Below are 27725 nucleotides of genomic sequence, written 5' to 3'. Positions count from 1 at the left end.
AGGTTACAAAAGGGGTTGTTGCCGTTTGTTTGAAAATGATATCACACTGCTCAAACATTCCATGACCGGACACATGCCAATTGAACATGATCATGCAGTAGTAGACTGAGGGAAACTACAACTACAGTGAATCTTTGAATTGAACAGCTCCCGCTTATCTTTTCTCCTGTTTTACGTTTTTATTCTCTCAGCCCGTGCACAATATCAAAGTAATGCATTCAGAAAGAAAATTGTGTTTGGATGCTTACTATTTTGCTCACCCTTGTTTAAAGAAAGATATTTGTTTGAAGAAGAGATCTTTCTTTATTTGTAAATTGTATCCAAGTTGTGATTTTGGTTGAAAAACAATAACAAAAAACTTTTATGCTAACACTGCATGGTTCATAAAGTTACAGAGTAAAGCAAATTGACTGAGACAACCAATTTTTTCCTATTTGCTTGGCAAACTGTATCATTCTTGGGCATATTGTCTGGCACCAATTTACTTAGTGGAAAGTCTAAAGGAAGGAGAGATTCAGATTTTTACAGAGCATTTATGAAATGAAAAACTGTAGGCGTCCCTGCGAACTTGATTCTGAACTGTATATATCTGCTTAGTTATTTTGTCAACATATGTGACATTAAAGCTACAAGGCATTTAGTCTTTAATCGAAGATCAAGCTGTATTTGTGCTGTTACACTTGCACTTTTGTTGTCAGCTCCTCATTGTTTGCTAAACAAACTGTAAGCGGTCATGACTTTTCTGTCTAGTTAGCATAGTGTAGAAAGCCAGCATGCCCTTGAACTTCACTCTAAATCCTTTTTAACAAACCGTTTTTATCAATATCACTCCAGGGTTGAGACTGTTGTTGAGTCCATATATAGAAAACAAGGCCTTTATGTGCACTTTTGCTGTAGATCTAGAGAAAATGAGGCCAATGACCTCTCTCTTTCTTAATAGCAGATTATGATTTCCATTTTGCTGGACTTGATGTAAAATAACCATCACAAGTGATGTGAGGAGGTGTCATGGATGTAAATACTTGTGATTTAAATTAGCCTCAGTTGTGATTCAGAGTGATTATTCAGCACTAGCTTTTCTCTCCCTCTCTCTCTCTCTCTCTCTCTCTCTCTCTCTCTCTCTCTCTCTCTCTCTCTCTCTCTCTCTCCTGGGATGACTTCACTACTCATGACTGCGGCTTTATCAAATGACGCATGAGTCTGATTATAATTTACCAATGAGCCGACCGGCCATAAGCCCTGCGTGTGCCCATCAGAGACTGAACAAAACAAGAGAAAATGGGGTGCTCTCACAGAGCTGTGGCTGTTCGACTCGGGAGCGCCTGCTGAAGGATCTTCTGTTTGTTGACTGGAATGTCAGAGGAGGCGCTCGCTCACTCCCTGCGCTCTAGCGACCTGCTCCGCTCTCATATGGCTGTAAAAGGGCAGGCTCAGAGAGAGAGAGCTGCCATCTGGTAGTTCTTAAAACCTCTGGAATGCTTTTGCTTTAGTAACACAACTAAACAAGCTGTACTCGCCAAGCCTAGAAGACCCTTCCCCATTACACTCATGCTGCGTCATAGTCGTATTTCTCTGCGACTGGAAAAATCAGGGCGGGTGAATCGTACTCCCAAGTAGCATGCAAGGAGCAAGAATTTAAACCAAAAAAATCTTTGGAAAAATACAGTTAGTGATACACTTGTGAACATCAATTACTGACAAGTATTTAAACTAAATGCAGAGTAAATATGTTTTGAATGTGGACTATAGGAATGCTGCCCACACATTTGTCGCATCTAGTTAGGCACAGAAACACAAAAGCCTTTTATATACTCTCTGGATATAAAGCCTCTTTATACACTAACTAGTCAACTATTTAGTTGTTAATTTACCTTGGTCTACTTCTCTGGTCTTTTCATTATGAAATGCCTCTCAGGCCTTTGTTTTATTGACCTGTTTTACTGAGCTTTAATAACAGTGAGTGTCTTATCTCCAGACATCCGTCATCCTGAGGAGCTCTCTCTACTGCTCAAGCCACGCGACCCGAAGAAGAAAAAGAAAAAGCTGGAGGAAGCTGAGGAGGAGACGCTGGAGCTAGATGGACCCCTGCTCACCCCGGGATCAGGTACTATTTACAGGATCCTCATGGGATTTTTAAAATAACAGCATATCTTCTCAAGCTGAAATATGATATTTAGGGTAAGAGGTTTGTTGAAATCCTTTACCATAAATATAAGCGGTAGAAACAGTCATGCTTGCCATAGCACTGTAATTACATAATGGTAATTATATCAGGAGGATTCTAGCATTGCTGCTTCACTTTCCATTGCTGTATTGCAGCGTAGATATAGGATTTGATGCTTTGGAACCCATGACTGTCCATTATGGTGAGTGTGTGGTGAAGATCAGGAAAACACAAGCATTGTTATGTTGAAATGGTTTAGAGATGAGAAAAGTTGCTAGTGTATCATTTGCAGACACGCTCTTCCCGCTCTAACTTCAGTGCGCGAATGGTTCAGATTCCGGACATATTTGGTCACGCTGCCATTTTGAAATACCAGTCGGCCACATTGCCCGAACACCCCACACATCATGCAGGAAAATCCATTTAAGATGCACACAGGACAATTTTCATCCGAGGTCATGATGAATAGGGTCTATTGTCCCATCTCACCCTGAGCCCCCCATGCGCTCCAGCATCTTCTGCACAAACTGAACACACAGACTATTAGGCTTGTGTGTGGTGACTATTTCCAGTATCTACGCTACACTTGTTCTTTCATTAGTAGCATTTAACCTCACAGCGCCCCTCATTAAAACAGTGCAGGCTATAAAGAGCCTGTTAAGAAGCTTGTTTTTGCTGCACAAAGGTGCTTTTAGGAAGGAGAGATTGAAACAGGAGCTGCTATGAGCCATATTAGCTCACACAGGAAATGAGTTGAAGAATCACAGCTTGGTCCCCTCTCAGAAGGGTCAAAATGCTTGATAGGAATCGCTTTGATAATAGTACGAGGAGGATACGAGCTTCACCCATTCAGATGCTGTTGTATTGTTGTCAGGATCTGCTGTAGTAGAGGTCTGTCTTCCTCTTTGTTCCCAGCCTACGCTGGGATTGGGTTGTGTCCCTTTTGAGCACCTTCAATTTAATTCATTCATTTTAATTGTGCCCATTAAGCTGTGCGTTAATCATATGTGGTTTTGGTACTATTGAAGAATTCAAACATGTTGCATTTAAACAGTGCTTTTGTTTGCAACAATTATGTAATGTCTATATATTATATAACCACATTGTCAACTGGTACACAGACATAGCTGCCTTTTTAATTAAATGAAATATAAATTCAACAGATTCGTATTGGCATTCCATGAAATTGTGAAATAAAAAGCTTTATAAAAAGTGACATAACATGAAAGTAATATTTTTTTTAGATATTTTAGATATATTAAATAAAAAGATAATTTGTTTTTACTTTTACCATTTAAAAGGCACCTTCACACCAAGAATGATAACTAAAGATGGTTTTAAAATTAGCTCTGAGTTCCACAACTTCAGCAATACAAAGGAACAATATTATCGGGATCTCATTTAAATAGATTATTTTTCAGATAATGAGCTATAAACGGGGACAGCCTGTAACAATCGGTTCACGTTACAAAGGGGTCTAGGGTAATTTGTGAAATGTGTTGTTGTCTGAAGACTGTTGGTGTGAATGCCAATGTAGAGATCTTTATGGTTATCGTTGTTTATGTGAACAGGGCTTAAGAAGGAGAAACAGAGAAACAGTGTTTTCAGTAGCACCTTTATTTACTGACACTTTAGACTAGAAAACTCATGAAGTTGTCATTGTTTCCGTGAGCAGGGTTTATGTTGAATAAGGAGAGAATGTGACTGTGTGAATGGCATTTATTAAGGATGTCTGGGTACATCCTGTAACGGGCTTCCTGCCGATGAGGGAACATAACTTTTTCTTAAACTTTGTTTACCTCTAAAATCTTGTCTTATTTTGCATGTTCTTAAATTCTTTCCTTTCCTTCAATCAGTTAATCCATCTTTTTAATCTGTCCCTTCACTCTTGATCTCTCTCTGTTTTCTTTTCCTCTACATTTCCTCCTGTCCTCAAGATGTAATATACATTGGACCGGTGAAAGGTAAGAGTCACTTTTTTTCTGTCTCTTGCATTGCTTCCTTCACCTCCCCTTCACAGCTGGAGCAGTCACCTGACCACTGCTGACTCGAGGAAATCCTCGGCTCTGGTCACCTGACTGTCTGCTTGAGTGTGAGAACCTCAGCTGATGGGGGTCATGAGATGAGCTTTGCCCAGACACCATCTGGGAGTGCTGGAATTTCCATCGCTTCACAGCTTGGATGCTTTGTCCTAAAATCCAAAAAACTAGACGTGTTAGGTTAAGTCTGTTCATAGGTTGATTTTTTTCCCCAGCATTGGTAAACACTGATGCTCTATAACGAAAACCTTAGCTTAACCAATGGCATGAGTTTGGGGTGGTGCTGTCTGTTTGCCTGACCAATTGCAGATGGGGGTAATGTTCAGGTAACTTGCTAGACTGTTTATTTTTGCCTGGAAATGAATTCCCCTTTTAAGAGTAAGCTGGGGTTTGGAGGGAGTGGTCCTTCTCAAAATGTTGTGTGGACAATATTTGGCATATTGAAAAGGTGAATTCTCTTGTATAACTTGTTTTATACCTATTCACTCTCATTCAGACAAAAAGCAGTTTGCTTATTCCGAGTATGTTCTCAAATAGTCAAGAAAACATCCTAATACCCATGGGCAGGACTCCTCAGTTCCCTACGGGAGCAGAAAAGCCGTTCAGTCACCTTCCCTTGAGTTTCTGAGAATGGCTTTAAGCCCTCCCTCATGCGTCTTCCTGCCCTCTCTCTTTTCTCATGACCTCTACCCGGCCAGAAGCACTTCCCGTCCCTCCACACACGACTGTGGCCTCACACTGCCACGTAACACTTTTGTGTTCTTACTGTCTGATTGGTCACTTAAGTGGTTACAGAAGAATGTGTGGTGTAACTATGTGATTGTTTGGTTATGGGGGGTTTGACGGTAAATAAACAATGCGATGGTTATGGTGTGTCTAAACTGTAAAAATTAGTTGAGCAGTAAGCATGGAAAAGACATTTCATTTCCATGGCGTTGTTGTTCATACATATGATTTTTATAGAAACGACAAATTGGTAAGGGACAAATAATAAGAACATGTTTAAATAATTTTAAAGATGGCATGAAATTAAACATGATTATTTTAATGTTTTTACACATTGTTGCAGGATTTATTAGCAATTATTTATCCGTACACATCATTATTTTTTTCTTGCAATCTTTAATCAAAAACCATAACCTCCTTCCCTCCTCGAAACGACCTCTCTTCACTTCTGGTCACGAGGAATGGCGCGAGCGCAGGGATTCAGTGTCTGACTACCTTACAAATCGGACTCCATTTTGTTGGCAACGCCCAACTTTCAATTATCCAATCAGTACTCGATGAACGAAATTATGGCCCTCCCTACCTTTTTTTCTTACTTCAGAAGTTGTTTCACTTGGATAAACGGCATGATACGGAAAAAAAGACAATCGGTACTTCTGTGTCATGGCGACATGGATATACTGTGTTGTGTTCAAGGTCAAAGAAATCAATGTAGTTGATTTTTAAAGATGTAATGCGACTTCTTGCCTGCTCAAACCACTATTTACTTATTTTTGTGACTTCCTACTATCGTTAAAATCTCCTGTTTTTAAAGTTAATGATTATCCTGAGATTTAAAATGAGCCTCTTTTTAATATTAAACTTTTTGTTTATGTTGAATTGATGTTTTGATGACCTCGACATGTTAATATTTTTCCCCTAAAGGCACATTCAGTTCTATTACATGGTGCTGGTTAGTTTAGCCGGATTAGATGGCAAGAATACATCCCTTGTGTGCACTTTGAAGCTAACATCGTACCTCTTCAGTTATAGAGATTTGTGTTAATGACCTGTGATAACAGCTAGAGCTTCATGTGAATGCTAAGGTGTCAGTTCACTGAGTTTATAATATTTCATTCACCTCCAGGCCCTTCATGCTGCTGGTTGTGCTGGCTGCTGTTTTGTGCATTCGCAGAGTTGGGTTATGTTTTCGTGCGCATCTGCATGCTGCCTTGATCAGAGGTGTGCAGTCATGTGAATGATTGTGTGAACAACATTTATTCAGATACCGGTTTGTGCAGTTCAATCATCTGTGTTGGGGTGAGCGGTATGAAAAAAACACTACACCAAATGCCATACCCCATAGCTCTATGTCAGTTTCTTCAAGTGGATTTGGGTGGCGGCTGTGTGAGGTCATTACTGATGGTCTTTTTTATTTCAGGAAGCATCTACTCCAGTCCTGGACTTTACAGCAAAACCATGACACCTACTTATGACTCTCGTGATGGCAGTCCTCTGTCTCCCACCACAGCGTGGTTTGGAGACAGCCCGCTGTCAGAGGGCAATCCCAGCATCCTCGCTGTTAGCCAACCCATCTCCTCACCTGACATTGTGGTTAAGCTCTATAAATCACAGACTTTGTTGGACAAGGCCAAGATTAACCAGGGGTGAGTGTAAGATTTGCTCTCTAAAGACATTCTCATGCTTTAGATTTTTTTCATATTTAACAGTGTGTTTGTGAAGGTGGCTGGATTCCTCGAGATCACTGATGGAGCAGGACGTGAAGGAAAATGAGGTGCTTTTACTGCGGTTCAAGTATCACAGCTTCTTCGACCTCAATCCTAAGGTCAGTGTGCTTCACATTTCCACATGAATCGCACGTTCATGATTCTCCTGCATTTCAGTGCATTATTCTTAAAGCTATTGTGATGTGGAGACACTAGCATAATTAAATGAATATGTTTTTAAGGAAATAAATCTGTTACAAAATGTTTCAATAATTAATCAAATAAACATAAGATGAATAGATAAATTGAGGTTAAAGTTGTTTTTCTTTCCGCTTGACTGAAATTTGAAATGCTGTAGAAATACAAATTTGAATTGAGTTATATATATCGCAGTACTCATTCTGTGAGCAGGTGGGGCGGTTGTTGAGTGCTTTTTCTCAATTTAGCTGAATGCTAACAGGTTAACATTCTTTTGACCTCTGCAGTATGATGCCATCAGGGTGAACCAGCTGTACGAACAGGCGAAGTGGGCCATCCTGCTGGAGGAGATCGAATGCACCGAGGAAGAGATGATGATGTTTGCCGCTCTACAGGTATACTGCAATATACAGGGGAGCTGTGGGTCTTTAAAAAGCATTCAAATGTACAGTTGAAAGAAAAAGTATGTGAACCCTTTGGGCTTACTTGGATTTCTTCATAAATTGGTCATAAAATGTGTTCTGATCTTCATCTAAGTCACAACAATAGAGAAACACAGTCTGCTTAAACTAATACCGCACAAACATTATACGTTTTCATGTTTTTATTGAACACAACATGTAAACATTCATAGTACAGGGTGGAAAAAGTATGTGAAACCCTAGGCTAATGACTTCTCCAAGAGCTAATTTGAGCCAAGAGTCAGCCAACCTGGGGTCCAATCAATGTGATGAGATTGGATGTGTTGATTAAAGCTGGCCTGTCCAATAAAAAACACACACCAGTTTTGAGTTTGCTGTTCTGAAGAAGCGTTGTCTGATGTGAACCATGCCTCGCACAAAAGAGCTCTCAGAAGACCTAAGATCAAGAATTGTTGACTTACATAAAGCTATAAAGGGCTACAAAAGTATATCTAAAAGCCTTGATGTCCATGTGTCCACGGTAAGACAGATTGTCTACAAATGGAGAAAGTTCAGCACTGTTGCTACACTCCCTAGTCGTGGTCGTCCTGTAAAGATGACTGCAAGAGCACAGCGCAGAATGCTCAATGAGGTGAAGAAGAATCCTAGAGTGTCAGCTAAACATTTTTGTTGACAAATCTACAATAAGGAAAACATTAAACAAGAATGGACTTCATTGGAGGACACAACGGAGGAAGCCACTGCTGTCCAAAAAAAACATTGCAGCACGTTTGAAGTTTGCAAAAGAGCACCTGGATGTTCCACAGCACAACTGGCAAAACATTCTGTGGACAGATGAAACCAAAATTGAGTTGTTTGGAAAGAACACACAACGCTATGTGTGAAGAACAAAAGGCACAGCACACCAACATGAAAACCTCATCCCAACTGTGAAATATGGTGGAGGGGGCATCATGATTTGGGGCTGCTTTGCTGCCTCAGGCCCTGGACGGATTACTGTCATCGATGGAAAAATTAATTCCAAAGTTTATCAAGACATTTTGCAGGAAAACTTAAGACCATCTGTCCGCCAACTGAAGCTTAACAGAGGATGGACGATGCAACAGGACAACAACCCAAAGCATAGAAGTAAATCAACAACAGAATGGCTTCAACAGAAGAAAATACGCCTTCTGGAGTGGCCCAGTCAGAGTCCTGACCTCAACCCGATTGAGATGCTGTGGCATGACCTCAAGAGAGCGATTCACACCAGACGTCCCAAGAATATTGCTGAACTGAAACACTTTTGTAAAGAGGAATGGTCCAAAATTTCTCCTGACCGTTGTGCAGGTCTGGTCTGCAATTATAGGAAACGTTTGGTTGAAGTTATTGCTGCCGAAGGAGGGTCAACCAGTTATTAAACCCAAAGGTTCACATACATTTTCCACCCTGCACTATGAATGTTTACATGTTGTGTTCAATAAAAACATGAAAACGTATAATGTTTGTGCGGTATTAGTTTAAGCAGACTGTGTTTCTCTATTGTTGTGACTTAGATGAAGATCAGAACACATTTTATGACCAATTTATGAGGAAATCCAAGTAAGCCCAAAGGGTTCATATACATTTTCTTTCAACTGTATTTTTGTAAAAGATGAGATATAAATCTTTTCCTACTAATTTAACTAATTCTGCTAATTTAACTTTAGTCAGTCAAGATCACAGATAGTGACATTAAAAGCCCGGAGTGCAGTGTCAGTTAAAAAAAAAAAAAAAAAAAAACTTCATGCTAATGAATTCTTTTTCAATTATGGTTAGAAACTCTTACGGATATCCTCTTTATTTAATGGCACTGTCTCCTAGTAATGCTGTGTAAGCCTGAGAAATGACAGCTTGCAGTCTTTACTCAGGTCCTCTCCCCATTAATGAAATGGATGGGCTTTGTGCCTAGGGTTCAGCTTTCCGCAGTATGCCGACGTTTGGCCACTGTGTGTATATCCTCCAGCGCTGTACCCTCTTGGCTAAAGACCCAGCTATTTCAGCCCCACATAAATGTTGAGTGACAACACTTCACGACGCCTCACTGTCTTAACATCATGTATATATAGAGTTGGTGTATGTTTGAGGGGGACGGGCAATAAGGACCACCCATCATTTCCTACATCAGCTTACTGGTGTTGGTTTCTCGAGCTGGTGTAGTATTTCTGTTTATGAAGATTGTGTTTAAATAAGTCAGGTCTGTCCCTCCCAGTCAGTGGAGATGTGGTCCGCTTCGCCTCTGGACGGTGTATCTGGGTAGAAGAGCTCATGGCTGTCAAGTCTAAGTTTAGATGCCAGCTCTCTAGAGGTATAGTGAGTCTTTAACCGTGGGGGTACGTAGTACATCATTCACCTACTAACCACTCCTGAGCACAAAGACTGCAGCTGCAGCTGTCATCAGTGTGTGGTACATGTATGACTGTAATAAGCCTCTGTAATCCCTAAAGCCAGTTGTTCACTGCAGTACCAGAGGGACCATTGTATAAATATCATTGACAGCACGTTTTAATTAGCAATATTGAGTCACAGGCTTTTTAGCTGATACAAGCTATGTTGAAGATTTAGATCTGGTGTGGTGAGTCCAGAAAATCCAAATTTAAAAACAAATGGAGCTTTATGTGTTCATACAATCGCAAAATGTATATAATACTATCGCACATGCAAATCTACATACTGGATCCTTTACGATGAAATCGTATGCATCACAACCGCGGGGAGCTGATGTCAGCAGGACATACAGCATTGATGATTTCTGTGCTCGTGTTTTCATTGCAGTACCACATCAACAAGCTGTCCATCATGTCTTCAGACAATCACATGAACAACAGCGAGAAGGAGGTGGATGAGGTGGACGCTGCTCTGTCAGACCTGGAGATCACGCTGGAGGGAGGAAAGACTTCCAACGCGCTGGTACTGGACACATACGCGCACACATACAAATGCTGTCAATATCAACACGATAACGAATGTGATTAAATATGTTCATCACTGATAATGCATTTATTCATTATGACACTTTAGTTGTTGTAATGTTCTGTGTGATTTCTAATAATTGACTGGAAAGGTCAGTGCAAGTGTCTCCTCCGTACACACACACACAAACACACAGTCCTACGCGTCACACCCAATTATCAGTAAATGCAATTACTTCATGGAAGACAAATGTAATTATCATCAGGGCTCAACAGAAATTATCTTCCATAAGTGAAAAACCATCATTAATAGTGTGATCTACACAAGTTGTAAAACCGAATAATGACACAGACAACTGTTAGGTTTAGATTTCTTACCATTTTAGGAAACGGAATGTTAACTCTGCAAAATATCATATGAGATGTGCCTAAACCGTCTGATAGCTGTAGAAAGGTTTCTCAATAATGGTGATGCAACAGCGTTTTTGCCACATTTTACATGTTATTGTTATTGATTGCATTTTTTGTTGTTCTCAGGGTGACATCACATCTATTCCTGAATTGGCTGACTATGTGAAAGTCTTCAAGTGAGTTAAACACGAACAGATTGCGTTTTATAATTGATATGATTTGCAAGGTTATCTGGGTGGTTGTTAAAAGTCCAGTGTGAAATTCTTTGGAGGATCTATTGACAGAAATACAATATAATAAATAGATCTATGTCTTCAAAGGTGTATAAAGACCTAACATAATGAAGCTTTATGTTTTGGACCTGGACCTTTGACAATAGTCGCTAGGGTTTTCAGGGCTCGAAATTAACTCTTGTCCGGAACAAGTGATTTTTTTTCATGGGCAAGTGAGAGAGAATTTTACTTGCCCGAACGGTCAAGCAACTTGTTATTTAAACATCTAATCTGGCTGTTCTGCGTGTTATTGATGTGCACAGATTAACATACTTAAATTGATAAACAGTAGTAAACACTGTAGCATACTACAGAAAGGTTCAAAGGAACTATAGTATCAAGGAATTTTACTGAATTTTGCTATAGTAAATAACACTATAGGATACTACAGTTATTTATGTGGACAAATATATATCTATTCTATAGTAAAAAAAGGAAATAAACAGAATGAAAAAGAAACCTTATATGGGCCTTATTTATTCACATGTATGTAACATTAATGTCATTTGTCAGTGACCTGCCTATTCATGGGATGAAGGGCACTTGTATATTTTTTAATGATGACAACAGACATATACTTATACTTGTGCTACAACTCTTTTGCCTGTGCTACAAAACTTTAAAGTCACCATGAGATGTAAGTTACGATTGACTTATTTTCCATTTCGTGATGTATATCTAAGTGAAAAGGCTTTCTGAAATTTGAAAAAAAATGTTGGGCGTGGCTTTATTTTGCCCTTACCTTTGTGATTGGTTTGTTATAAGTCGGTCCTGCAGGGGGGGCTAAAAATTCCTGTCAGTATAGTCCTACCTCTTTTTCGTGGCTTATGTCATGTGATGAAAAGTTGTTGTTGAGAGTGGGAGAGGACCATACGGTTTTTAATTAAAGATTTCAAGTGCAAATTAATTTTGAAAAAATAATGGTGTGCACGGATTTATCATTTGTGATAACCACTGCAACTCTGTGTAAAACACTAGAATGTTCCTGTTTGATTTAATGGTGACCTCTGTAGCACCAGTGCACTAACCCTTAATACTGTTTGCCTTTGTTCTATAGCAATCATGGAGAGTGTTAACAATTTTTTCTGGCTGCAGCGGACACTAGATAAAACGGTTATAAGCAGTGGTGTAGTGCTGCCTTGAGAAGTGGGCATACTGTTTATTTATGCTCCCATTTTTAAAGAGGCCCAGCAAACGATGAACGCCTCGGTTTTATAATGTAGCCAGGTTTCCACCGTGGTTTTATGCACATTTAAGTTTTGTATCATAAAGAGTGATGGCAACAGAAGTGGTGCAGATTTGCAATTAAACCTGGCCTGGAACTACCCCTGACATTTCTATGATAAAACATTTAGCTTCCTACATTGCGCTCTTTCACAGTTAAACTGACCTCAAGCTGGGCTTCTGTCAAAAGCAAGTCCCTCCTTCGTTCATTTGATTGGACAGTAATGCTCAGCTTCATTCATTTGATTGGCCATCTCAATTAGATTGATGAGCGCTTGTAAATCGATGAGGTAGATCAGATCTGAGATCAGTCATAGGCGTCTTCTACAATATTAGAAGCATTTTATTCAGTTTGTCCTGTTACTCACGACTTTTATGACACAATATGGAAAAATTATAGAGGGTATACGCGTACATACCCTGCACTGCAAACGCCAAGGTCATGGGTGCGAAAGGACAACCACATGGCAATGCTTAATTTCAAGCCATGGTTTCGCTAGTACAGGTTGAGCAATGTTTTTTTTAAATAGTTGAAATTTCATAAAAAATCTGTCCCCACGGGATTTTGCAGAGATTTTTTGTGATATCTGCGGCCGAAAATGCTTAATTTTGTAGCTGCTTTATTCAAAATTTACGATAAAAATAGAATTTAAAATACAACTTGAATTGAAAAATAGTTTTCTTCTTTAAAACTAACATCTTTGAAAACATTATTTATGCATTTCCTATGATTAATAGACATGCAGCAGATTCAAACTGAAGGTCTGGAAATCTTGGCCAGTTTAAGGCCCGCCTAGAAGGCCATTTTGACTGACAGGTCAAGCAATCAATCACATTTGGTTTTGGACTTGTCTTTGTAAGAACGTTTATGAGTTTATACCATGAACCTTACATACTTTTAAGAAATCCCCGTTTATTTGATTGTGATGAATGTTTATTGACACCGAAATAAACATGACAGCTTTCTTCATAGATCAATTGGCTTTATGTTGTTTCCAGGTGTGTTGTTTAAGAACGTGACGCACACATCTGTGAGGCTGATGTGACTCAAAGCCACTAGCCTGCAACCTTGCGTATAGGCCAAATAAACGTAATGGCTAATGCTAACGCCTTCAGCGGAACGAAGGAAAGAATACCAGAGGCTGTTTTTTTAAATAGATGGCAATGGATGTTGTTAGCTAATTGTAAATGTTACAGACCCCTTCTATAGTATCTCCGCTTGACTTTTGGGGCAGGTTTTGAGCGAATGCGAGATCGGATAAATTATGCGTAAAAAGAGTTTGTTTGATTATGCGTTAAATTCTGTCATTCGCAAAATCCTGCAGGTAGTGAAATATACTACTAAAAGACCAACAGTACACAGAGTTGTAACAATGGATAGTATGTTTGCACTAGCAGTCAGTTTCTTACAGTAAAATTGCATTCAACTAATTTTATATTCACTGCAGTGTTTGTGCTGACAAATTGTGTGCGATTCTCTTTCCTCTAGTTCTAAATTATTCAGAGTGAGCATCCAAGAGCTGAATTATGGATCTCGTGTTTTTGTGGATTACAGAGTCCATTGTGATTTTGAACAACTTTTCTGCTTTCTACCTTAGACCAAAGAAACTCACCCTTAAAGGATACAAGCAGTATTGGTGCACGTTTAAGGACATCACAATCTCCTGCTACAAGACTCGCGAGGAGGCGCACGGCACACCAGCACACCAGATGAACCTGAGAGGTGACGCTGACTGCACACTCCACTGTTTGTCTCTTTGAACACATGATGAACTTCTGGAATTTTGTTTACCACATGTGTTCTGCATCTGCATCGTTTCTCTATAGGTTGTGAAGTCACACCAGATGTGAACATCTCGGGTCAGAAATTCAACATCAAACTGCTAATCCCTGTAGCGGATGGTATGAATGAGATCTGGCTGAGATGTGATATGGTGAGTGAGTCAAACTCTTTCAAAGTGATACCACTGTTTTTGGCCTGCCCGCTTTGTTTTTTGCTTTGATGGACACACGTTTGTCAACTCAGCATAGTCTCCTGGAGGACATGTTGCAGCACTTAGAATTGAGATTTAACTAGCTTGCAGCGTAGACTTGGGGTTGCGTGCATACACACATGTTTGACCTGGATTGACTCCACAAGTTTCATACTGCAGGTCTAAAACAGGCTTGAAAGTCATTATCAGCAGTGTTCATAGCCAATTTTGTCTTTCAGGAGAAGCAGTACGCTCAGTGGATGGCCGCCTGTCGCCTGGCCTCTAAAGGGAAGACCATGGCAGACAGTTCTTACAACCTGGAGGTTCAGAACATTCTGTCCTTCCTGAAGATGCAACACCTGAACCCGGACCCACAGATCATAGAGCCCATCACCACAGACATTAACCCTGAGTGTCTGGTGTCACCACGCTACCTGAAGAAGTACAAGAACAAGCAGGTAAATGAGGCTTCGGGACATAAAGAGAGAGAAAGACAGATGGATACAGAAGACAGACAAAGATCCAAGGGAATGTACGGGTGGACAGGGAATTAAACTGAAAGAGAAAGAGTCTTCAGTTTATTGGCTCCTATCTGGATGTCTCCACAAAGATTGTAAATATATCTACAATTTATAATATTCGTTTATAATATTATTAAAATGTATAGTCTCAATTATTCAGAAATTGCAATCTCGATCTAATAAACAGAAATTCACCCAACTGTACAAAGTAAGGAAAAGCCATACGAAAACAAAAACATTTATTATATAATAGTAATATATTAGCTGTGACATATATGGAAGAGCATTCGGTGGGACGGTGTAGTTTTTATGCTGGTCATTGAGATACAAAGTGAAAGTATTGAGGGAGGGACAGTTGAGTGGTAGTCAACAGAGGCTCCTGTGTGTCGCTGGTATCCTCTTACAGCGCCTCTGGACTCCCTCCAGCTCCTGTGATGCTGGGGGGATGGTTGGCTTCCTGTCCTCCCTTCTCAAACGCTCCTCCACCATCTCAGCGCTCGAGGAGTTGGGGTGGGGTCTTCAGAAACAGGCGGGAAAAGAATACAGGAAGCAAAGCATGCTGGGAATTCCGAGAGGCTGTCTGGGAAGGGACGGCAGTTTGGCTGAGATGTGAGAGCGACGTTAATAGCTTGAAGGTTTTTTTACACTCGTCTACTCATTACAAGGTCAATTTCTTCCCTTCAAAGGCGTGCTATGGAGATATTCCCTGATGATATGGGACAGAAAGCAGTGAACTTTAAAGCCATTATGTAAGTTGAATGTAGTCATCCAGATGGCGGGGGATTTCAGAGATTTCTTTGGGGCTTGATGTGTATGTGGCGCCACCTTGTGGAATATTGAGCATCTGCGTTTGTTCACCATTTCTCAAGTTAAAGGCAGGCTAAGCGATGTCTGGTAGCTGATGTTTCAAATCACTAAAACAAACATGCCCCTAGCCCGAAAGGGTCAAGCCCCTATTTTGATAGCTTCTTGACGGCAAATGAACAAACAAGCAAACATGATACGTTAGCATATTCAAGCAAAAGCCAGTATATATTAGCTCTGTGAAACAAAGCAAAATCAATGTTACTCACCTATCGAGTAACTTCGCCGTGTGATCGCAGGACTTCCTGTTTTTCGAGTTCTCTTTCATAGCTGAAAGCTGATCCGATATTCACACGGGTCCTACTTCGTGCCTGATTGTAAACCGCCTTTTATTCTGCTAATGTTTTCCTCTTTAGTTTTTTTGTTTTTTGTTAGTTGCTGCCAATCTCATATCAATCTTGAGTACATAGAGTAGTATTGCATAAGAGTATTTGAAGAGTATTTAGTTTGATCACATTTATAAAAGATAGATACAGTTGTACGATTACTTCCGAAATCATACGTCCCGTGCGGGGTTGGGGTAGGCTGAACAAAAGCACATTATCAACAAAACACAGACGTCAGTTTCACTCCGCTCATGCAGTTCATGTCCGGCATCTTTTAGCCCTGGGACGCCTCCATATAACAGTTTCAAACGTTCTCCAAATCCAGCGTCATATCCATGTTTTTTTTACAAGTTGACAATGTTAACCATGAGAAGATGGCACGTTAAACATTGTAAAGAAGTCAGAAGGCATGACACATCGTTGCAGCACCCCTTTAAAGTGGCATATTTGTGTGTGTTAAGGAAGGAAAGTAGGAAGTAAAGTTTCAAGGAAATTTTAGGCAATTATAATTACAATTATTAATAATTTAATCTTAATGCAACAAAACACACAAGAGTTCCACAAAGTTCAGGGTCACTTGAATGATTTTTCCTGCATAATATGCATCCCGATGCTTTTGTGTTTAAGATTAATGGAGAAGATGTTAAAATTGTTGCAATCGACCGATTAATCGCTCATCCATTAATTGTTAACATCTCTAGTTTGCATCTTCAGAGACTCCTCACAGAAAGATCTCTCATCAGCTGAATAGATTGTGACTATTGTGGAAATCAAATGTTTGTCAGTTCTGTGTGTAATGTTTATGTGAATTTGGACAAAGTATGAACAACATGTTTCATCACAGTTAGCAATATTGAAGAGTACCGTGTTGTTTTACTGTATACCACAGTTTACTTCACAACATTTTGTTGCGTTTTTGTAAGTAATGAAGTATTTTGCTATTGCAGATTCCTCTTAGCAAATGTCACCTGTGCTGATGTGAATACAGTATTCCTCTGCTCTCTTCTCTCCAGCTGCTTACATGAACCTCCCCTGCCGTATACTCACATGTGCAATCTGACGATTTCTCTCTCTCTGTTTATTAACTGTTGTTTTGAACCTGCTGTGTCTGCTTGTTTTGCTGCCTCATTCATTTATTTGCTTTTCCTCTGTTTCTTCTGTGTTCCTTGCTGTTTCCAACCTCCTCAGCCAGGCTTTGTCAGGGACCTGGTAAGTCAATCATTTGATAGTGGGTTGTGGTAAATGTCCACGTCTATTCATGCTAGACATCATTCCACTAACACCGGCTATCATGAAGTCATTCAGTCTGGTTTTTTGTTCCAACGCGTCTTCCTTTAACCACTTTGCTGTTTTTGGAAGTAGCTTACCAAAAATGTCATATTGTTTTCTCACCTTTAAAGGAATAGTTCACTTAAAATTGAAACATTCTCTCAGTGTTACTAACCTTCACGCCATCCCAGATATGACGTATGTATGGCAAAATTTCTTCATTTGAACAGAAAGTAAAAAATAAATGCCATCACTATACGTTTTATTTATATGATATCCAAATGTCTTATTTTGTCCCAAAGAGGACAAGAAAAAACTAAATCATCAACAACAGAAGCACTCAAATCATGTAGATAAATTCTAATGGCCTCTGCACAAATGCAAGAAAATGTCTTGCAAAAGAATGTAGCTTCCACATATTGAGGACATACATGTGCAGTGATCTTTCTGTTTAGTTGCAGTCAGAAAGTGATTAAGACTTTTTATGGAATAGCATGAGGGTTAGTAAATGATGAGATTTTCATTTTTGATTGAACTATTCCTTTAAGAGTCACTGGCATCTCTCCAAAACAATAAAAAAATCAAGACGCTAAAATGTTGTTTTTAAGGAGCAGTTCACTTTAAAATAGAAATTTCAGGATAATTCACCCACATGTCATACAAGCCGTTCGTGTGTTTATTTCTTCTGTTGAAAACAAATTGAGGCTTATCAGGAAAGATTTCCAGGGTTCTTCTCCATGGACTTTAACGGGGGGCTGTTGGTTGAGGTCCAAATTTCAGTTTCATCACAGCTTCAAAGATGCTCTACATGACACCAGCTGATGAGAAAAATTTTGTCTAGCGAAACGATTAGTCATTTTCCAAGAAAATGACAGGTTATACTGTGTCTTTGTGCAAGATGATTGTTTAAAATGATCAGTTCGTGTGCATATCAGGGATGTTTAAATCTTTTGAAATCTACGTCATGCATAATCATTCCAACGTGAAAGAGTCATAGACTCTCATCGTGGAGGACCGCCGAGGCAGAGCAAAACTTTTTTTTTTTCGTGTTCATGGAAAATGACCAATCGTTTCCCCAGACAACTCCCTTATTCATTGGCTGGTGAAGTGTACAGCCTTTTGAAGCTGCGATAAAACTGAAATTTGGACCTTAACCAACAGCCACCCGTTGAAGTGCATTATATGGAGAAGAGCAATGAAAGCTTTCTTTAAAAGAATCAATTTGTTTTCGACATAAGAAATAAACACACAGACGTATGATATGTGGGTGAGTGAATTATCATGAAATTTTTATTTTAAAGTGAACTACTCCTTTAAGACGCAACATCACAGATTGAACAAGATAAACTGTTGCTTGTTGAATTCATAAAGGTCATTCTACAAAATGGGTGCAATTTGTTTAATTTACGTCCCTCCTATATTGGTGACTATGTTGGTATCCAGCATCTTACTAAAATTCAACAACGTTATTCATTTATTCCTATTCCAGAAATAAATTTTTTGGCCTGTCCCCACCACTGTTTCCAAAGTCCTGTTATATTTTACGTCTTTTAAATGTACCCAGTTACCAACTTATTTTCTCAATTTATTTTTATTAATCCATTAATTGACAATAAAAAGTGAACACTAGGGATATTTCCATGTCTCTTTTAATTCTCATTTATTTGTATGTTATGTTTATCAGTTTTTATTTTATGCTTATCATTTTATCTTAGAATATCAACGCTGTTATTTTGGTTTTACAAAGGAAATGACTGATACCTGAAAAGGGTATTTTCGGTAAAAGATTCATGATAACGTTCTCAGAAACGATCTGTTGTTTAGTGTGCACAAGTGGAATTAACCTGTAAAGAATGAGCAACCCTCTTACTGTAGTCTCAGTCATGTATTAATGCTATTAAAAGTGTGTACACTTTCTTTTTTTATGTAATGTAAAAAATATTTAAAATCGTCTTTTTCCTCGTTTTCGCTCGTTTTATAGAATGACCATTATAGTGAATTTAAATCTTTTAAACATCGGGGAGACTCCAGTGACATTTTTCATTCTCGTACATGTGAAAATGTTTCATGTTGCGGATGGTATAAAACTCGGGATTGCTGGGATTGTAATGGCTTCTGTGAATGTACCGATGTTACACAGCATGTATAACACGGATCATAAACGATGCTTTAACAAACATTTGTTTACTGTGAAATCTGTCATGACTGATTACAGCAGCACTTGAACCATGAAGACTTTCTGACTAAGTGTCATGTTGAACTGTGTGAATTCACTGCTGGATCGTCTCACTGCGTTTGGGGACTTCATCATGTTGTACAGTGTGTCTGTGTTGAGTGTTTCTCGCCGTCAGGTTGTGAATCTTCATGTTCTTTTGATTAAAGACTAATGTGTGTGATGGTCCACAGATTTCTGCCCGTATCCTGGAAGCCCATCAGAATGTGGCACAGATGAGCCTGATTGAGGCAAAGATGCGCTTCATTCAGGCCTGGCAGTCCTTGCCAGAGTTTGGAATCACCCATTTTCTTGCCAAGTCAGTAACTTTCTGTCCGATGTCTCGATACATGTTTGCATGTAGTTCCTTTTAACTGATTATTGTTGATTTGGTCAAATAAGGTTTCAGGGGGGAAAAAGGGACGAGTTGATCGGCATCACCTACAACAGACTGATCCGCATGGACGCTGGCACAGGAGACGCCATCAAGACTTGGCGCTTCAGTAACATGAAACAGTGGAACGTCAACTGGGAGATAAAGATGGTACAACGCTATTCTTATTTCAGTGTTTTGAGAATGTTATTTCCCTGGTTCCTAACTTTAGCTTACACCAAACAGGTTACCTATTAACATATGTTTCTTGTTTATCATAACATGTTGACATTTTTCTAGTTGTTGTGCTAAAAAACATGTAAGCATCATGTTAAACATGTTAGCATCATGCTAGCATAATTTTACCGCATTGTTAAATCCTGTAAGTGTTATAGGAAAACATTCCAACATGTTAGCATCATTTTAAATCATGTTAGCATCTGGCTAAAACATTAAGCATGATGGTAAATGAACACCCAAGAGAAGAATATCTCCCAAGAGAAGAGCTCACACATTAGGGGAAGGTGAACACGCACTGCCTGGTCTGAAATATCATAAGTAAATGTAGGAATGTGATGAAAAATGCTAATTTGAACAAAAAGACGTCTGATGGATTAAGAGGGTTTTGCGTCTCAAATGCAACTCTTCATATCTACTTACTATTGCTGTTGTTTGGAACAAATTTGTAAGTGATAAATGAAAGCCATGACACTTTTTTTGCCTGCATATGAACAAAATGCCTGAGAACAGCACTTTTTTACTCAGAAATGTTTATTGATCTTACTCTCTTTCCTCGAGTCAGGTCACGGTTGAGTTTGCCGACGAGCCCAGTCTGTCTTTCATCTGCGCGGAAGTCGACTGCAAAGTGGTGCACGAGTTCATCGGCGGCTACATATTCCTGTCCACACGTGCCAAGGACCAGAACGAATCTCTAGATGAAGAGATGTTCTACAAGCTGACCAGCGGTTGGATTTGAGCTCTGCTTATCCTTTAGCATCGGGGAAGGGGACTGACTTTATTTTACTTTAACACTTGTTCTTTTTTTTGAACTACTCCAACATGGTCACATCATAATTGCTTAAAGACTGACATGTTTGTTGCATTTGCGCTCCTAAATGCGTGCATAACACTAGCCTGATAGAAGATTGACTGTCCCCAAGTTTCTTTGAGAAGAAAGTTTTTGAAGAAAAAAAAACGGTTTACTGCGTCTCCCCAGCAATGATTGAGCTGTCAGAATGAAACAATAGTAGTTATGGCTAGCACGATATATGTATGATCTTTCACCCCGAATAGAAATATGCCAGCTTTGTGCACCAAGAAAATGCCAATTTATTTATTTATCACAAACTTTTGTTACATTTACATTGTTTCTGGATATTTGTTGGATGCTGCAGTGCTCATTGTGCCTATTAATCTTTTATATTCTAACTGCAGTGCATTCATGTCAGACACTACAGAAGGAACTTGTTACACTTGTTGTGATGTTGCTGCTTGTGAAAAGATGAATGAAGGATATAACACTACATCAATTCAGTCTGATCATGAGATGAAGTCATTAGTAAGCACTTCTACCGTCTTTGCATCTATAAGCTTTAGTATGAAGTGTCCTTGTTTGTATGGGGTGCGAACGTACCTCTGCTTTTAGCTGTCATGTGTGTTCAACACTAAATTTTAGGACATATCTTTTTTTACACTATTGACGGTGGGTCACCCACTTTTTTTGTAGCGAATGGCTTCCAATGCAGCAACATAGGAGAACGGTCATGAAGAATTGAATCTGTTCCTCAAAAAGATTATTTTGAAGGTCATTGATTTCCATATGTAGGAGTTTTCTTTTTTCTTTCTATGAAGCTATTTTATTATCACCAATATAGTATTATTCAAAAAGCAGTTCTTTAAAATGCACCAGCGATAGGTCACTGTAAAAAAAAACAATAAAAACATCCATTTCCATTTTTTCTTTTCAACATGAAGGAACGCTAAATGAAGTATACGTTTTTGTATCTAATGTAAAAACACAGGTTTTAAAGAATTGTACAGTTATGTTGCTGCTTTTTTCTGTCATTTTTCGGAAGTGTATTTTTTCCAGAAAGAGGGAAAAAAGCCATTTTTTGAGAATCATTTAGAATCTGATGCCTTCGATGTTACGGTCTAACTGACTTTTATAAATATATATATAAATGCATATGAAGAAATGGGAAATGTTTTAAGCTTCTGGTTGGAATAAAATAATTTAGATAATTTTATATCTCTGATATGAGGAGCTTTTGATTTTTTTCCTGTTGTGTTTGTTGCCTTAACTGACAAATAAATGTCCATATTCGTTTGATGCGACTGCTGAAACGCATGTCCTTTAAGAACGTGTTTCCTACACTTAAACACTAATCAAGTGCAGCAGATTCTGTTTTGTATTTTCTGTGACTTTTGTAGAGCAGCACGTATTGTCAGTATTTTTCATTGTTTCCCATATGAAGGTGGTTTCAGCAGTTAGGCGTTTTGGTTTAGTTTTGTTTCCTCAGATGCCAGCAGTGTATTGCATGGCCTGCTGTTTTATGATTGTAAAATGCCATTTACCTAAAGAAAGAAATAATAAAATCATTTTATTTAAAATATGAAGAAGATGATTTAGCTGAATGCTTTTATTTAATATTAAGGGTTGTTCCATCATCCACGTCGTGTGTTCCATCCTTACCACTAGAGCGCAGTGTTACTGGCAAAATGATCTAATGCAAGGCTTTCATTAAATAAATGAAGGCATCTCCAAAATTCTGTTAATATCTTGAGATTTCTTTCTGTTAAACTGTAGTGTTGACGACATTCAGAAAATGCATACTTTTCTCTGTCACCACAAAACCCCCCAGAAAAATGCTATTTTTTTGTTTTTGCTGCTAAGATACATTTTTGTAAATCCTTTTGCGCATGCGACAGGATTTGCGTTAATGTGTACAAGACATGAATGCCATTGAAGATGATAGATACACTGACAGTACTAACCTTTACATCAAGCATTTAACAAATGTGACGCAGCACGAATATACAAAGACACAATGAGTAAACATACATTAACACAATTATACTAGAGGTGTCATACAATTAATTGTGATCCGCATCCAGAATCAAAGTTTGCTTTAACAGTTTTACAGTTTATTTAAAATGTTTACATAATATATGTCCGACTAAGAAACCTTTTAGTTCCTACCAGCCATGTTTGTTATTCACTTGACAAGCATAAGTATCTTATTCCATTGAGATTCTAAAAAACCTCTGACCATTCAAAATGAATAGAAACGGGCCGAGAACTAAGCCCTGAGGAACACCCTGTTTGAGTAGAGTAGTGCGAAATTTATCATTTTGCAATGTATGGTCTATCAATGAGATAAGAAGATAACCAAGATGGTCTCCCATGTGTTCAGGCTAAGAGACACTTATTTTAAATGTCAACATTTACACAAATGATCTATACAAAATACCTCTACTCGATGTTTGTCATCTGTGTTTCCATAGGTATGTCAGAAATGTGGTTAGGCTGCATTGGGTCATCGGGTCACATTTACTTTGAGAAACTGACAAACTCTTTCAGTTTTGCTTTCCTGTAGCTCAGTGGTAAGAACATTGTGTGGGTTCATTCCCAGGGGATTGCAAAAACATATGTATAAATGTATAGGATAATGCAATGTAAGTCGCTTTGGATAGAAGTGTCTGCCAAATGCATAAATGTAAATGTAAACTCAGTGGCTGTCACGCATTTGTTAATGCTTTTGAGTTCTGATATGCAGATTACACAACACTCACATCTCACCGTTTATTCTGCTTTACACAATTCACTGAAACATGAGCACAACACAGAGATGTCAGTATTTATTATTTAACACATAAAATTGGCTTAGTAAACGTGCTTTGTCAGTTTCAACTTTTCTTAAGTGTTATCCAAACACATATTGCACATTTGTGCTTTTTCAATAAAGATGGGTCAAATTAACAGCTCAACAAGATTGCAAACTCTGCATAAAAAGTTGAAAACGGCTTGATGAATGCAGATTTGAAATGATTTACTTGTCTTGAGTCCAGATACAGTTTAGAAAAACTTTACAGATACATAATTTAGACACTTGATGTGATTTGCACAAGGCACTTTTGATTCAATAGCATGTTTATAGCACGTCACTATCAAGTGAAATGAAAACTAATACACGCATTTGTTTATTAAAACAAACGTGTTTACAATTTCTTCACAAGACATGCAACAAAAACAAATGAGATTATTGGGCCATTAGTATTAAGTATCAGATAAAGATTCTCTTTAAACAGTGGCCTATTGAAGGAATTCAATTCTGAGATCTTTTGGCTACTTTTCCACCGTCATGCTTCTTGAAAAAGGTATTATTAAATATTGTTATTTAGTTTTCTAAATTGATTTGCACAATATGACTTTTAGTATACAAAATATTTCAGAAAAACACCTTTAATCAAGGACAAAAAGTGCGGCTCTGTTATAAAATGTTTAAAACAGGTTTTAGTAAACCCTCTCGTCGTTGGTGGGTATAACAAACAAAAAATAATGTTTAATCTACATAATTCCCACTCTTGACATTTTTTTCTTCTTCATTGTATGATTATGATTTTTGTGAAGTCTAACTCAATATTTTTTTCAATAGTTTCTGTATGTTATAATAGTTTATTGGCATTAATAAAACAAAAAGTTGGTAATTGAATCAGAATCAGGTACAGTGATGTGAATCAAAGATGTCAGGAGTCTCCGCGTCTTATCCACGTCACGGAGATTTCCACGCAGACGAACAGAGAACCAGCTGTGATATAGAAACACGGACACACACACACGAGCAGATGAATCATATGAAACACGGGGACTGATACACATGAAGAAACGAAACACGCTGAACAGATAGTGTGTGTGTGTGTGTGTGTGTGCGTGTGTGTGTGTCTGTGTGTTAAAACTGGCGCGTTTGCAGATGGACAAACCTGAGCGGAGGCGGAGCACGCGACGAGAAAACACGCATTGAGGTAAGAAACAAACTCTCATGCAGTCTGTCTCGTATAGTAGTTTAGTTACTATGTATATTTACACAAGTATGTGTTCGTTAAGCAACTTTTTTCTGTCATTTGTGTTCATTGTAACGTTAACAGAGCGCGACGTCGTTCACGAAAACAACGTGACAACTCAGTTGCTGGACCGCTTATTTGTTGACAATAGCACTTTATAAACTGACAAACACTCTCTTCCGCTTTTTACTCACTTACTTGTGATGTGCGGTTCTTCAGGAAAACAAACTCAGCGTTACGTGCGTTCACACTTATTTTATTACAGCCTTTAAACTCGTTGAAACGTTACAGCTGCTAGTTTTTCCTGAGAACAAACAGCAGACAAGCGTTGAAAGAACAGACGAAACTATCACAAAAAATGTGACTTGGGCTGCATGTCGAAACATTGTGAGCTGTCTGTCTAGACAGGAGTTTTGGTCACTAGTGTTGCAACAAAGTCTTCATTTTTACTTACTGAATGGCCAACATATGCACAACCTTACATGTTGGTTGCAGCCTTGAATTTACATTGTGGATTTTTTCTATAAAGGTGTAGTCTTCAAGAAAATCTGTTATAGTTTTTCACCCTCAAGTGGTTTGAAACCTGTATATGACTCTTTTGGCTGTGGAATACAAAAGAAGATACTTGGAGAAATGTCTCTGTGGATTTGTGTCCATCCAGTGGGTGCCAATGTTTAGACGAATGCAAATGTAGGCTTATTGATTTAATGTTTCATCAACATCGAATTGGTTCAGTTCAGCATTGATTTAACATGAAATCATCTTTATTATTAGGTAAACACCCTTGTTCTGAAAAAGTAAGTAGGCTATACATGTTTGGAATCACATATGAGTAAATGATGTCAGATTTTTTGTGGGTGAACTCTCCCTTCGAAAAGTAACATTACAGAAACATACTGCACGGCACTTAAAATGTCAAATAACAATTTAACATATACATGAAATGTCAGGTTCACATTCAGAGAACATAAAAGTCAGACCTGTTATGTATATTTTAGTTTTGGATATCTTATGCCACCAAAATAAAATACCCGCAAGTAAGGTTTTCATAAGATCCTCAAACATTGTCCTAATTCAACCACAGACTAGACCACATCAAATTGTTAAGGTTTTTCCATTTTTTTAAGAGCTGAACAGGCACTTGACGTGCAAAAATCAATAAATAGAAACAGAAAGTGCATACAGTGAGGGGCATGTGACAGTCATGTGAGGTTTACATTAGACGTTCATACAGTTTATTTGTAGTCCTGCAGGAACTCAAACCTTTACCTTCCGTAGTGGTGAAGAATGCTGTCTCGTGATTATCTCAGAGAATGTTGTTTATATCTTTCAGGAAACATTTTGTGAGATACAAATTAGATTATCATTACCCAACTTTTTTTATACTAGTGTGGGCCAGGGTTTTCACAGTTAAAAATTTTGAAACCTGAGTTCCCGAGATGGTTGGGCCTTACACAACCAACATGGCGGATGGGAGAAGGATTTCTGCTGTGACATGTATGATTTATTAGTTTTTCGGCAACAGCTTCATTGCCTTATCGTTAAATTAGTACACATTTACATATATGAGTAACCATTTGAAGCATACTGTATGTTTTATACACTGAGAAAATAGCAAGTTTTTCACCAATATTGCAGAATAGTCAGCAAGCTGACTAGTAAGACTATGCAGAATGTAGGATTGAAAACCTATGCCATATAACATTTTCCAAAACACACGCAAGAATGAATCTTTCCGACAACAAAGCACCTGACCAAAACCAGCGTGGAGTCATGACATCAGAAGTGGGAATTACCAAATTTCCGAGAGCACGTGAAGGCAGAATTGCTCTGGGCCAACAGCCAGGTTTTTTTTACTTTAAACATATTTGCGTCCACACCAGCGGACGATAACAATATTTTTATTTTAAGCTCCCGTGCTGCATTGTTCCCAGTCACTAAAATAAACCTGAACTTGCTGCGTTCGTTTTTATTCACAAACGTCTTTTCTTTAAGACATGACAGCAATGGGTGGAGGCATTCTCTGAAGGATGAAGATGCGCATGTGTGGGCTGGATGTTAACCTTCAATTTTGGAAGCTAGCTCAGACTCATAAACGTTACATATATAATATCCTGCCATTAACACGCCGCTTTCCAACCGCTACAGTCTGTAATTCTGACAATAAACCCGAGGACTTTAAATCGAGGACTTTACATAGACATAATATAATATCATATGACTTTGGATGGGTCCTCCAGGCTTAGATCTTCATTGTCTTTGTTCAATAATACATAGTCTCCACTTTGTCAAAGTGGTGATCCTAGGAGGGGAGTTTTTATTTTGGGTTATAATACCAATAATTACATTTACCCATTTACTTTAACAAAGAAATAGTTGAAAATATTGAATAAAATCTACTTTTGTAAAGCTACTGCAGCGATTTAAAAAATGTAATAATCCGGACAAAAAAAATATATATGAGCCCGCCAAATCACAGAGATGCCGATTCGCACGAGCTTAAGATCACAGTCAAGCTCAGCAATTAATACAAATGACTAGAGGTCCCTATGTAATACCAATTTTGTGTGTTTAGTGCTCAGGGCACATCAAGCGATCTCTAACAAAGTATAGTGACGCATAGTACAATATTCCACAGATCTCTGCCTTGTTCACGAAGGAATCCTCGGAGAACGGAAACAAGCAAATGCTCCATGTTTTCCCAAAGTCTTTAAAAAAATAACTTTAACCACGATTCACTAATATCAGAATCCAAAGGAAGGTTATGCAGCGACTTTATTCTTCCCCAACCAGGGATGGCACAATATTTAGCTATCATTAATGGCATGTTTGTTTATTGCTTGCTCGCTCTATCTGGTTCCGTGCCACCTGTGTGACTTCAGAATTGTCATGCGTGAACCAGAGAAGTACTCGTTGATATTTTTCTGTGGAGGCGGTGTTCAACCATTCAATGTCGTCATAGATGGGTGCATTCCAGATCCTGGCATTTGCTGGGCCTTGTGTCAATTACAGATTTAATCTCAGTAACAAGTGC

At 38.6% G+C, this 27725-nt stretch overlaps 2 protein-coding genes across 5 annotated transcripts in view; both read left to right on the top strand.

Moving 5' to 3' along the window:
- fermt2 (FERM domain containing kindlin 2) overlaps positions 1-22242 on the top strand; it is a 34570-nt gene extending 12328 nt beyond the window's left edge. Inside the window, exons 4-17 of one of the 4 annotated variants that reach the window (XM_056767258.1) lie at positions 1976-2104; positions 4102-4128; positions 6350-6575; positions 6652-6754; positions 7121-7228; positions 10049-10183; positions 10723-10772; positions 13691-13815; positions 13920-14026; positions 14305-14523; positions 16965-16985; positions 19452-19576; positions 19660-19801; positions 20433-22242. In XM_056767258.1, the coding sequence (XP_056623236.1) occupies positions 1976-2104; positions 4102-4128; positions 6350-6575; positions 6652-6754; positions 7121-7228; positions 10049-10183; positions 10723-10772; positions 13691-13815; positions 13920-14026; positions 14305-14523; positions 16965-16985; positions 19452-19576; positions 19660-19801; positions 20433-20606 (1691 nt within the window). In that variant the 3' untranslated portion in view covers positions 20607-22242. The remainder of the gene's footprint in view (positions 1-1975; positions 2105-4101; positions 4129-6349; positions 6576-6651; positions 6755-7120; positions 7229-10048; positions 10184-10722; positions 10773-13690; positions 13816-13919; positions 14027-14304; positions 14524-16964; positions 16986-19451; positions 19577-19659; positions 19802-20432) is intronic. The other 3 variants (XM_056767259.1, XM_056767260.1, XM_056767261.1) reach the window with 3 other exon arrangements.
- Positions 22243-24446: 2204 nt separating this feature from the next.
- stxbp6 (syntaxin binding protein 6 (amisyn)) overlaps positions 24447-27725 on the top strand; it is a 31439-nt gene continuing 28160 nt past the window's right edge. The window contains exon 1 of the mRNA XM_056768502.1: positions 24447-24652. The gene's annotated coding sequence lies outside the window, so the exon portion shown is untranslated. The remainder of the gene's footprint in view (positions 24653-27725) is intronic.

Source organism: Triplophysa dalaica, chromosome 15 (assembly GCF_015846415.1).
Source record: "Triplophysa dalaica isolate WHDGS20190420 chromosome 15, ASM1584641v1, whole genome shotgun sequence".
Taxonomy (NCBI): domain Eukaryota; kingdom Metazoa; phylum Chordata; class Actinopteri; order Cypriniformes; family Nemacheilidae; genus Triplophysa; species Triplophysa dalaica.
This window is presented reverse-complemented; position numbering and strand designations above follow the sequence as displayed.